A 13085-nucleotide genomic window follows, 5' to 3' on the forward strand; every position below is an offset into this window, starting at 1 on the left:
CTCTAATGGTACTAGTGTTTTAGTCCCTAGCAGAATCATGCAGACACAGATAAATGTTGTCTCTAGATACTTAGATGAATGTAGTACACTAGTACTCTTCTTTTACTCCCTAGAATCAAGCAAGCATAGATAAATGTCGCGTGACTGCAGCATGAACAAAGTAAGGCCATAGTTTAGATGGCAACATGGAAACATGCCAGACAATCGTTTGATGACAACATGTGCAGGCGTCACAGCCAAAAAAAAGTAGCCACGGATATCGCACAGAATGCGTAACAACGAACATAAACAGGTCACGCAGGTCTTCTGCATAGCACTCCTAGCAACTAGCAAGTTCTTCCGACAAACATCCAACATGATCAACGGCGCAATGCCCGCTCGTGATCTATCAGCAGTTCAGCACAATGCCTTCCGGAAATGGGTCACTCAGAGAAAGATCAGACGCTCCGCGGTAGTCACAAGTAAATCTTGGACGAGTATGCAATGCAAACTCGCAACTCCCACTGGCACAATTTGCGGCACCCAGGGGCAACAGCTTCCAAATGTTTTCAGTCAGCGCATTCGGACTTAACTCGACTGGCAGCACCAGCACCACCTTGTGCATCACCTTTGCTCTCAGTTTGCAAAGCATGAGGAATTCAATCTCGTTGTCCCCCATGCTGAACTGATCAATCACCACCTTCTTCACTCGCGACTCCACGCACTCGATCGGACCAACCTCCTCCCAGAAGGTGGAAGTAAGGTTGCCAGCAGTGTCCTTGTAGTCTTGCTCCTCATCTTCGCTCTCATCATCATTGTGGGACTGCAAAACAATCAAAGCAAGCGCTCTAGATTCAGTGAAAGCTATTCTTACCGGTGGCAAAGCAAATTGTGCTCTTGATAACCCAAATTAGTTGTGTTTTCACAAATTCACGACCTTAATGTGCAGCGTCTCCACTTGGGGAAAGCATCTCAAGAAAGTGAGCAAGGTCTTCACTTCGTCGGCTACTCTGAAATCCACATTCAAAGCTAGCACCTTCACACTTGGAACCACAGCATTTGGGATCACATTTGTTACCCCAGCCTGCAAAACCAAAAGAGACAACGGTATAACTAGTGATTGGCTTATAGACAACCAAATTCTAGACCAGCACATGACATGCATCAAGATTACTTTGCCTAGCCAGTTACTAGGAAATAGTAAAATGGGGCATGAAATGGAGCGACACCTTGATGGTGGTGTTGCCGATCTGAAGCACGTGGTTGGCCGTATCCAAGTAGCCTAGCACGGTGAGCTTAGGAGCATATCCGATCTTGACCCTGGTGGTGCCCCCCCTGTGAAGCCAGAAGAGGATGAGGCGCTGCAGTAATGGGGCTGCCACGATGTCGACCTCATCCACAATGGTGAACCAGAGCAGCAGGCAGCAGAGGCTGTTGCTAGTTATTGGGACGCGCTCGGGGAAGCCGTAGCTGAGGATGAGCGCGAAGATCTTGAGCTCGGGGCTGCAGGCTAGCAGGTACTCGATGTCGCGCTCCCGCATCATGGTGTGGCAGATGCCCAGCTCCTGGAGGCGGGGGAAGACGCCGGGGCCGCGTGGGGGAGCGGTGGGGCGAGAAGTGTCCGGGAAGAGCCAGACCCCGAGGTAGAGGCGGCGGAGCGAGGAGCAGCGGAGGATGGACTCCGGCAGGGCCACGCCGAGGGGCCAGGGGCGGTTGACGAGCACGAGGGTCTCCACGCCCTTGTCGGCGAAGAGGCGGAGCCAGTTGGCGAGCGCTTCTTGCTGGTTGACCATGAAGCTGCGGGAGAGACTGACCCAGCGGAAGGGGCCCGGGTGGGAGGCGAGGACGCGAGAGACGGCGGCGGGAAGGGCGCTCCGGTCGCCCGACGGGGGCTGGGCGAGGAGGTAGCGGTCTTCGAGGATGAGCGGGGTGGAGGTCCAGAGGCCGTTCCAGCGGGAGGAGAGCGCGGCGGTACGGGCGGCGTCCTTGACGGTGAGGCGCGAGACCACATTGCGGAGGAGGTCGTCGGGGAGGGCCGGATGTGAGAAGCAGATAGGCCCACAATTGCCTGCTTCATTTTGTTGCTCCCTCTTTGCACAACAGGATTCTGTTTTCTGTTATGTTTTTACCTAAGCAGGTTCTCTTGAATACTAAGGCATCTTTTACATTAATAAAAAACATAAAAATACTTTAGAAAGGCCATAAAGGAGTGGTAAAACTAGGTACTGCCTACTGGTCGTCGTCGCTCACAAGGTCGATCAACTCTGGCGTCGGTCATGGAAGCTGGTACGCCGGCGGTGGAGGAGGTAGGGCAGGCTGCGGCAACTGCGGCCAGGTCGTCGCCTGCGCAGGAGGCTATGGTGAAGGTGGCCATGGATCCCAGGCCGGAGCAACAGCCGGCGCGCCGTCGTTGGAACACGTCGGCGTCGCCGGAGGAGTCGTCGGCCTCCCCTGCGCGAGCGCGGACTCACAGAGCTGGATGGCGAGCCGTCCCACAAAGCGAGCTCGTTGAGCTCGTCGAGCTCGCTATTGGCCAGTGCCATGGCAATGGCTTCATCCTCGGTAATGCCCGGTGGCTGGATCTCTGGATCCCACGCCGGCCCACTGTCATGGTGGTCGTAGTCTGCGCACTCCGCGTGCTCGTCCTCGTCTGCGTCCACCTGCTCGTTCTCCTCTTCTTCCGCGGTGATCTCACGGTCGAAGTACTCGACATCGCCGACGTAGCCAGCGCGGCGGCGCGCGTCGAACTCACACGTACCGAACAAGATCCAGTTGTAGAGATCCGGCGGCAAGATCGCTCGGCGGCGGTGCACCTCGTCCCGACGCTCTCGGCCCTCGTGCGGCACGGGGGGACCGGCACGCGCCTGGAGTTGAGGTACCAGGCCACTCCAGGAAGGTTTGCGTCCGGCCATGGCACCGGACGGTTTTCCTCCGAAAGGCTGCGCACGATCTCGATGCGGACTTACCGCCCAACCCGTGGCTTCTTGCCGGACCGCGAGCCGCTAGCCTCGTGGTCGTTCTTGGTCTTGCAGAACGGCCAGCATTTCTTCCCCATGGCGTCGGTCGGGTGGATAGGGTGAGCTCTGGCAATGGTGTGGTCGGGGAAATGGGTGCCGGTAGTGTTCCTTTAAGAGGCTCGGACGCTATCTCGCCTTCAATGTCCTGCCACTGCGACGCCGCCCAGCAGCGCACCCTCGCGGAAGCCGAGGCGCCATTAACGCGGTCCTGGAAAAGCTGTCGCGCGCCACCCGTAAGTAATGCCGCGGAAGACGAAGCATCTGTGCCCCTGTCAGGCGGGCCCGTGTGAGGACCGGGCGGACGACCGCAGCGTCCGCAGAGACTCAAACCTGACGCATATTTTGGGCCACGTTTGCGCGCTGCGGACGACCCGGTCACTATGCATTGCCCAACTGGAGGTGGTACCAGGCGCATTTTCGGTACGAGCAGACGCAAATGGTCACTCAGCGACCGTTTGAGTCACCCTGGAGATGCCCTGAGTACAGTAGTATAATCAAGTGAATGAGAAATTGGCAGAAACTTTTATTCCCACAAGGCCATAATAGGCATCCATAAAAGGATGTCGGAGATTTTGTCTGAATTCAAATGTATCTATACACGAAAGAATGTTTATATACATCTAAACTTAGATAAACTTGCGACATCTTTGTAAGAACAGAGGTAGTATTATACATGGAACCTCATTTTCCATATTTTTTTTCCCGTTCGTATTTCAGTGTGTTTGTCAAGTATCAGCCCATTTAAAATTATTTAGACATATTTTAATGTGTTTGTTTACTTATTTTAGTTCATATATAGTCCGCTTATAGTTTGGAATGGAGGGAGTACTTTCTTGCATGAAGGGACAACTAGTTAGTGTGGCCAAGTATCTTCTCTAGTCCCAACAAAAACATTGATACAAGAGTAGCCATGTGTGATATCTTGAACATAAACAATGAAGCTTAGTCAGATGATTATTTGGAAGTCCCTGCTTTAGTGTGAGCGGATAGAACCGATTGTTTCATGCATTTCTATGAGAGAATAATTGAGAGGATTAATATATGGAAGGAAAACATGGTATCCATTGGTGGTAAATAAATATTGCTCAAAAGTATATTACATGTCCGTTTTCAAACCGCCAAAGTCAGTGTGCAAGGAGATTACCGATGCTATATCCTAATTCTAGTGGGGCGACGATGATCAAGGAAAAAAGTATGCATTAATATGCTTGTTGGAAACTGTGTTTTCTGAAAAGTGAAGAAGGTATGGGCTTCGGGGATTTACATTCGTTTAGTATTGCTATGTTATCATGTAAGTCTGGAGATGGTAACTGAACCAACTCTTTGTGCGACAGTGCTTAGGACAAATATTGGACAAGTGGTGACATTCTAAAAAGAGGAACCAAGGCGGGTTCCTATTTTACTTGGCAAAACATCATCGTGTGGTACCTGGAATGATCTATGGTTACCTAGCAGTCTAGACCGCAAGGTTATCACACGAAGGGGAGTAGCTTCCTTAACAAAATTCAACAGCCCGATTGACACGGTATCTAGGCAAAGATGGAATTCTCCCTTAATTTGCCTTGTTTTGATAATCCCGAAGGTAGTTTGTTTTTTCAAACTCGCTAAATGCAACGATAGTCAAGGCTAGGAAGATTTTTAAAGCCAACCAAAAAATTGAAATATTCTTTGGAAGAAATTTTGTATTTTTTTGACAAGATCTTTAGGTCAGTCTCAACATGTTGGCATGTTCCCTCAGTGACTTGCTGGGAATATTTTTCCTTTTGCTTGTCACAAAGTAGATTGATGATAGGGACTAAAGCAAGCTAGATCAATATTTAACTCATTGGATGTGAAGAGAATAATCCAAATTCCATTAAATTGTGAGGTGCTTGATGATTTGATTGTTTGGCATGGTAACCACGGTTAAGTTGTACCCCATGCTATCTATCAAAAATATATGTAAAGAAGCCACTTTGCCACCTACTGCAACTAATTTGTCGCCTCCCCACGTTAAGCTGGTACTTGGTGTCACTCACATAGGTATATCTTATTGGGCATGCGACTTTGGTATCACTGGTACGTATTCGGGAAGAAGCCCATGAAGCCAGAATATTAGAAGTGTTCGAAGCCCAGGAACGACAGTGTGTCGAATAAGGAAAGGCTCATCAAATGAGCCGACATAAACATAGCCTTGTACAATTACTTGTAAACCGACCCGAACTCGACTCTAAGACCTTGCCTTTTATTTAAATGCTAGGAAGATCTAGCGGGGGGAGATATCAAATCATTGTTATAACCCTAGATCTATTCTAGTATTACATCGATTTTGCCTTACAATCAATACATTGTTGGATTACCTTGTTTGTCTGACCAGCCGACGAAAACCACTAGCGCACCTCTTTTCCCAAAACCCTAAGTCCATATCTATGGATATTTTCGAGGTTAACTCTCATCAATCGCACCCATAAGTTGTTACGATAGGTGTGTTAGCATGGATACGATGGCATCTCAGTCCCAAACTCCCAATCACGTGGCACACATATTGGCCCACAAATATGTTCAAGATAAGGAACGGATACATTGTCATCCTTTAAATTCTCATCTAATCTGTGATGGATTCACTCAACTGGACTAGGGGCCAAGATGACAATTACGTAGAACTTTTTTGTAGTTATGGAAGAGCCAATGTTTTACAAGTTCAAAATAAATTTTTATGTACAGATGTGAAAAGATGTGCGGTCAAGAAGACATTGGTTTTGCATATCCATAAAATTGTAAATGTTCAAGTGGAATAATACTTCATAAAATGCTAGTAGCACAGGGTGATAGAAAAGATATCTGTTATCACCAGAATTTGACCGGATCAGAGGTGGGCCGCGATTGAAGATGGGCTTGAAGAATATACATAGAAGAAATACATGAATCGGTCTTTCATACCAAGTTTGGGCTAGTTTGCCCGTGTATCTGTAACATAGTAGGATACGTGTCGTTTAGAAGTTAGAGTTTAACCCGTGCACGGTTAGGTGCACGCCTGAATTAGAAAGTCCCCCGGACTATAAATATGTATCTAGGGTTTATGAAATAAACAACAATCACGTTCACCACAAACCAATCTCGGCGCATCGCCAACTCCCCGTCTCGAGGGTTTCTTCCGGGTAAGCACCATGCTGCCTAGATCGCATCTTGCGATCTAGGCAGCTACACGTTTATTCGTCGTTCATGCGTTGCTCGTGCTGAAGCCTTTTTGATGGCGAGCAACGTAGTTATCATAGATGTTTTAGGGTTAGCATTGTTCTTTGTATCATATGCTATCGTCGTGCAACCCTTAGGCATCTAGCCGCCCTTACACCTATCTTGGGTGTAAGGGCGGCACTTGATCTTTGTTTAGTAGATCCGATCCGTTATGATTGCTCCTTGTTCTTCAAGGATTAGTTTAATATCTGCATTGTTAGGCCTTACAAACGGGTCGAAGGATCCAGTGGCGCGTAGGGTGTAGTTTGCTAGCCCTAGACAGGGATGTTCCGAGGATCAACTTCGTGTTGGTTTTTAGGCCTTGTCTAGGGTCGGTTTACGATCACCGTGCGTGGCCGCCGGGCTCGATCACGAGTAGGATGTTCCGATTATGCGGTGAAAACCCCAAATCGTAGTAGGTCGCTTTAGCTTTATCTTGATCAAGCGGGACCACCATCCGATCGTACACCCCGTACGCATCATGGGTGGATCGGCTCTTTGAGCCGATTCACGGGATAACTCGAGAGCCGATCGAGGCTCGTATTTAATGTTTACGTGTATGCCATGCAGGAAACTAAGCGAGGCATCATCCAACACCTTCCTGACCAGGTATAGGTCAGGTGGCACGCCCTTGCATCAGCATCGGACGTGCGTGCCGAAGGCTTTGCGGGCCGTCGCTCGGAGGGACCAGGGCCAGCCGCAGCCCTGGGAGATTCCCGGCTCTACGGTGTTGCCCGTCGCTGCCCGCCGGTGGGTTTCGACCGCAACACATTCCGGCACGCCCGGTGGGACAATCTTCGACATCAACCGCATCGCCATCTACATCTGAGATGGCGGAAGGCACTCCCGTCAAGTACGAGGATCCGGCCGAGGAGCTCAAGAAGAAGCATGACGAGATCAAAGCAGTCCTCGAAGCCGACCTCATCGGCTCTTTTCACGGAACCCGCTCACATGGCATCGGGTGGAAAGGGTTCTCACCTGAAGGCGCGCTCGATGGAGTGGACCTGTCCACCCCGTCGGAAGAACGCACCAGGTCGCTGCGTCGGGAGATCAACTTTATGGTGGCTCATTCGCTGCACCGCCATTCCGAGAGCCTCGGTGAACACTTTGGAGCGTGTCGCTCTGCGCGTGATCCAGGAAATCATGAGCCATCGGTATTCTCCGTCGGGACCAGCTCGGGGACTCACCAAGGAGAGATGCCACTCCTGTCCCGTCCACCGCTGCCGTTCGCGTTGGCAGCACCAGAAGTGCCGAGTTCATCGGCATACGTCGTCTACAAGATCGGTGGTGACCCTAGTGACTACCAATTCTTGCATGAGGCGCCCAAGGAGATCCCCCACGGATACACGTGCGCATACGTGCCAGACTGCAGCAACTGGGCACTCTCGAACTAGGCTGCAACAACAGGGACTTCTGGAACAGCAGGAGGAACGTCGGGAACAGATCTTGAGAAGCAGACGTGGCTAGCTAAGTATGCCACTCCGACAAACCTCCAGAGCTCAGCTCCTGCAGTTGGCTCGGAGCTGGAAAAGCAAGCATGGCTGGCTAAGTATGCCACCCCGGCGAATCTTCGGAGTTCGACGCCTGCAGCCATCACCGCGGATCAAATCCGTACAATCTCGAAGGACCAATTCGGCATGATGCCGAAAAGGAGGACAATCGGCTATTCCAAGCCGTACCCCAATGAGTACGAGTTGATCCCGCTACCACCCAAATATCGGCTCCCCGATTTCACCAAGTTTAATGGATCGGATGGTTCCAGCTCCATCGAGCATGTGAGCCGATATTTGGCACAGTCGGGCACGATCTCAGCATCGGACGAGCTGCGTGTGAGGTTCTTCGCACGGTCCCTCACGGGATCGGCTTTCGGGTGGTACACATCGCTGCCACCAAACTCAATCCGGACTTGGAAGCGGTTGGAAGAACAGTTCCACGTGCGGTATCACTCGAAGCTTCGAGGCTGGCATTGCCGATCTAGCACAAGTACGACAGAAGCGCGGGGAAACGGTGGCGAGAATACGTCCGGCGCTTCGGGACCGTTAGGAACCGATGCTATTCGGTTCATGTAAGTGAAAAAGAAGCGGTCGAGTTGGCGGTGGTGGGTCTCTCATCATCGATCAAGGACGTGGCCTCCCAAGCGGACTACCCTTCACCGGCGCACATGGTGCGAAGGCGTCGGCATATGAACGGCGCCACCCGGATGTTTACCAGGATAAATTCAAGCGTGCGGTGGTCCTGGTTGAGGCAGATGAAGATGAAGGTGCTGCGGGAGATCAAGAGGTAGCCGTGGCTGAATGGACTCGGGGGGCAAGCCCCGTGTCCTGTAAATGGGTTAAGCCACAAGGTCCTCCAAAAGGGTTTAACTTCGACGTGACCAAAGCTGAGAAGATTTTCGACCTCTTACTCAAGGAGAAGCAGCTAAAGTTACCCGAAGGCCACAAGATCCCCACGGTGCAGGAGCTGAACGGAAAGCCATACTGAAAATGGCATAACACGTTCACCCACGCCACCAACGACTGCAGGGTGTGGCGTCAGCAGGTCCAAATGGCGATAGAACAAGGGCGGCTAATTTTCAGCCAGTACGCCATGAAGGTCGACACACACCCCTTCCCCGCCGTTAACATGGTGGAGTGCACTTACCATGGAGGGTGCCAGCCAGATTTCTCGTGCAATATCAACATGGTAGGACTTGGGCACCACTCTGGTAAGGACGGAGATGAGGGCAGCTGCTCTCACAGCAAGGACATAGAGGAAGCCGCTCCACGCGATCGGCTCCGTCACGATGGCAAGCGCTACATCACAGAGGGAGAAGTGAGGAACGTAAGATATCAGCGACCTCTCTCTGATCACCTCCTCAACAAGTATGTGGGTCAATATGACCAACGCCGGCGATACAACGACGATGATGAAAGAGATCGTCTGGCTAGGGACGCCAGGAGGCACCGTCGGCATGATCGCGACGAGGAGCGATATGAGCGCCACGCCAAGGAAAAGTCGAGAGAGCAAGACGACGTGGATAGGCACTGGGACTGCCCCTTCTTCAGACACTCGCTGGGATTCGGGAATGAGCCGATTGCCTACAATCGGCAACCGCCCGAATGTAAACAAAAGAAGAAGGATGCAGCTAACGTGTCCGTGTTCAAACGTCTAGGGCCTCTCCCGCCTCGGAACAAGAACGCTGAGTCCGCTCGGGTAGAAGATCTCGAGGAACTAGAGGACGATGATGAAGAAGAAGACAAGTATCGTCGGCCAAGGTGATGCCCTGATGGGCTCAGCCGTTCCCAAAAGCGAAGGGTTCAGCGACTACGTGGTTTGGAGGAAGCCGAAAGGTTATACCTGCACACGTTGAGGAAGGCGCGTCCTGATCTGGCCGCTAAAATTCAGCGAACCCTGGACGAAGAAGGTCGGCCACAAAGGAAAGAGTGGCGCCCGGACAAAAGAGAGCCGATGATGAGACATCGGCTGGCACAAACATGGTGTTCATCCTTCCAACGGAGTTTAGTGCTCCGGGAGTAGACGAAGCACTCGTGGCACAACTTGATCTGCGGCCCACGGCCGGTCATCTTTGAGAAGCCACGAGGAAGAAGCTACGGGCATCCGAAGGCCACCGTACTTGCGAGGTTACATCAATGGGCAGCCTGTCAACAAGATGCTGGTGGACACCGGAGCGGCGATCAACATTATGCCATACTCCATGCTACGTCGGTTGGGATGCTCTAGCTCGGATCCGATCAAGACCAATGTGACACCGAGCGATTTCAACGGCCAAGCATCCGACGCACAAGGTGTTCCGAACGTGGATCCGACCGTAGGAAGGAAAACCATCCCTACGACGTTCTTTATTGTCGACAAGCAAGAGCACCTATGCTGTCCTACTAGGGAGAGATTGGATCCACGCCAAACTGTTGCATTCCATCCACGATGCACCAATGCCTAATACAGTGGGATGGAGATGAAGTAGAAGTCGTCCACGTAGATGATTCAGCCGAGATTTCAACGGCTGGCATGAACGTTTGGGAGACATCAGGCCAAGAGCCACTCTCAGACATCAATTTGGACGACTGCGAGCGCATCGACGTGACAAAGGACGGGGTTAGGCTGGTTTTGTCCACCGGCCTGACCGTGTAACAAGAGCAGCATCCGTGGACAAACGTGGCGATGCCGATCCATGTGATCGGCCCCAAGGATCTATGGAGGAACATTACTAAACCTTCATTGAGCAAGCGACATGGAGGCCGATTCCAGCAATCGGCCAAAATTATCCTCACCATTCATTCTGCCTGGGTTCAACGTCGATCTGATGGGCAATGGGTTTGCGTCGGCTGATGCGCTGGAAGAAATCCACACTCGGTCCTAACGAGCCGACGTTCACATATAGTGCCTTGGCTAACCACAGAGCCGATATCAGCAGTTACCTGGCAGAATCGGCTCGGGGGGCACCTAGTCAGATGAACATGTGCGATACATGTGCAGTGAAATGTTGGGGGCCGATAGAAAAATCGGCCCGTAAAAAAAAAATTCTGTTTTGGCATACGAGACAACCTTGTCAGAGGAGTCTTGGTTTCTAAAGCCGCTGGTGACCATCTGCAGTATCGGCTTTCAACGGAAGAGACGGAAGAGGGGTGATCGAGCCCAGGTCCATTTGTCTGAATTGCGTGTCCTCGTCTCTGTTTCGCCTTGACTGAGACTCGGGGGGCAGCTGATCTGGTAGATGCTCTGTTTCTAGAAGCCGATTGGAGTATCATCGGCTGGTCCTGCGTCGCAACCTTCTTCAAGGATGGTGAGTTTTTGCGAGAGGAGGATCACCGGAGCTGGTGAGAGGAATTTAAGGACCCTCGTGAAGGCAAGGGTCTTCCATGTTATCCACCAGGTCTCAAAGTCATCAGTCGAAGAGTTGAAGGATAGATCGTGAGGGATTGATGCGTTGACATCGGCTTATTGAGCATTGACCAAGTTCACGATCACTCCGTAGTCAAAAAGATGAAGAGCGGATTACGAGGGACCGATGCGTGGCCATCGGTTCATTGAGCATCGGCTAAATTAGCTTAAAGGGAATCGGCTAAATTAGCTTAAAGGAAATTGGCAAAATCAAATTGGGGGAAATTCTTCATTGATAAACAGGATTTCTTACAAAGAAAGAGCCGATTGCTCAAAGAAGGAAGAACAAAAGAAGGGTCTGTTGACCAATCTACTACTACTAGGCCTACACTAGTAGATCCTAGTCTACGGGCCGTCGATGCCCTTGTCGTCGTCCTCGGAGCTCTCATCGGCACTCATCGCCGGTGGGCTCCTCGTCGCTGCTCCCGTAGCCCTCTACGGGAGCTTCATCCTCCTCGTCATCATCGCCGTCGTCGTCGTCCCACCAGGTGCGGAGGCGTTTCGCCGGCGGGTAGCCCTCGAGGGAGTCGTCGTCGTCGTCTTCATCCTCCTCTTCTTCAGAAGAGGGGCAGCCGTCCCAGGGGAACAAGTCATCCTCGCTTTCCGATTCCAGCTCCCCTTCGGCGAGGAACTGGAGATCTTCATCTCCGCTGGTCAAGGACTTGTCGTCCTCAGACCAGACGGAGGAGGCGTGGTCCTCCTGGTCCCATTCTTCTGGTGTGCGTATGTCCTCCGGCGTCGGCTCGCGGGAGGAGGAAGACCGATAGGAAAGACCGGAAGAGGAAGAGGAGGAAGAAGACATGGTGGCGCAGGAGGGCTTTTGGAGTGCTAGTGCGAAGAGGATGAAGAAGCAAACTGTTTGGAACGGTTAAATAAAAGGGGATATAGTGGAGATTCAATGCCACAGCAGTTTCCGAGAAAGTGGTGCCCAACAGAAGAAAAAAAATTTGTCAGGCCACGCGGAGAAGTGGAGGAGGCAAGGCATCATGATGAAGGATACTGCGGCGGTTTACGCTCTCGCCACGACATGACCCGACGAAGGAAAAGCATAATGATTTTGGAAATGTCATTTCCAAAACCAGGGGGGCATGTGTTATCACCAGAATTTGACCGGATCAGTGGTGGGCCGCGATTGAAGATGGGCTTGAAGAATATACATAGAAGAAATACATGAATCGGCCTTCCATACCAAGTTTGGGCTAGTTTGCCCGTGTATCTGTAACATAGTAGGATACGTGTCGTTTAGAAGTTAGAGTTTAACCCGTGCACGGTTAGGTGCACGCCTGAATTAGAAAGTCCCCCGGACTATAAATATGTATCTAGGGTTTATGAAATAAACAACAATCACGTTCACCACAAACCAATCTCGGCGCATCGCCAACTCCCCCGTCTCGAGGGTTTCTTCCGGGTAAGCACCATGCTGCCTAGATCGCATCTTGCGATCTAGGCAGCACACGTTTATTCGTCGTTCATGCGTTGCTCGTGCTTGAAGCCTTTTTGATGGCGAGCAACGTAGTTATCATAGATGTTTTAGGGTTAGCATTGTTCTTCGTATCATATGCTATCGTCGTGCAACCCTTAGGCATCTAGCCGCCCTTACACCTATCTTGGGTGTAAGGGCGGCACCCCGCTTGATCTTTGTTTAGTAGATCCGATCCGTTATGATTGCTCCTTGTTCTTCAAGGATTAGTTTAATATCTCGCATCGTTAGGCCTTACAAACGGGTCGAAGGATCCGATGGCGCGTAGGGTGTAGTTTGCTAGCCCTAGACGGGATGTTCCGAGGATCAACTTCGTGTTGGTTTTTAGGCCTTGTCTAGGGTCGGTTTACGATCACCGTGCGTGGCCGCCAGGCTCGATCACGAGTAGGATGTTCCGATTATGCGGTGAAAACCCCAAATCATAGTAGGCCGCTTTAGCTTTATCTTGATCAAGCAGGACCACCATCTGATCGTACACCCCGTACGCATCATGGGTGGATCGGCTCTTTGAGCCGATT

General features: G+C 51.3%; 1 protein-coding gene across 1 annotated transcript; it reads right to left on the minus strand.

The window, feature by feature from the left end:
• Window positions 1-257: 257 nt before the first annotated feature.
• LOC124651678 (F-box/FBD/LRR-repeat protein At1g13570-like) lies at window positions 258-2353 on the minus strand. Its single transcript, XM_047190727.1, has 4 exons — window positions 2243-2353; window positions 1209-2093; window positions 914-1063; window positions 258-802 (listed from the first exon to the last, which is right to left on the minus strand). Exons 1-4 carry the CDS (start codon window positions 2351-2353, stop codon window positions 389-391), a joined length of 1560 nt encoding a protein of 519 aa, XP_047046683.1. The 3' UTR covers window positions 258-388.
• Window positions 2354-13085: the final 10732 nt, after the last annotated feature.

The sequence above is a fragment of the Lolium rigidum genome, chromosome 1 (assembly GCF_022539505.1).
Source record: "Lolium rigidum isolate FL_2022 chromosome 1, APGP_CSIRO_Lrig_0.1, whole genome shotgun sequence".
Classification (NCBI taxonomy): Eukaryota; Viridiplantae; Streptophyta; class Magnoliopsida; order Poales; family Poaceae; genus Lolium; species Lolium rigidum.

What these genes read in the sequence shown, in the direction of transcription:
- LOC124651678 (XM_047190727.1), bottom strand. Translation starts at nt 2,353, where the DNA reads ATGGCCACCTTCACCATAGCCTCCTGCGCAGGCGACGACCTGGCCGCA. An exon ending in CTTCCATGACCGACGCCAGA is followed by an intron (nt 2,094 to 2,242) that starts GTTGATCGACCT and finishes AAAACATAACAG; the next exon opens with AAAACAGAATCCTGTTGTGC. An exon ending in TCGGCAACACCACCATCAAG is followed by an intron (nt 1,064 to 1,208) that starts GTGTCGCTCCAT and finishes TTGGTTTTGCAG; the next exon opens with GCTGGGGTAACAAATGTGAT.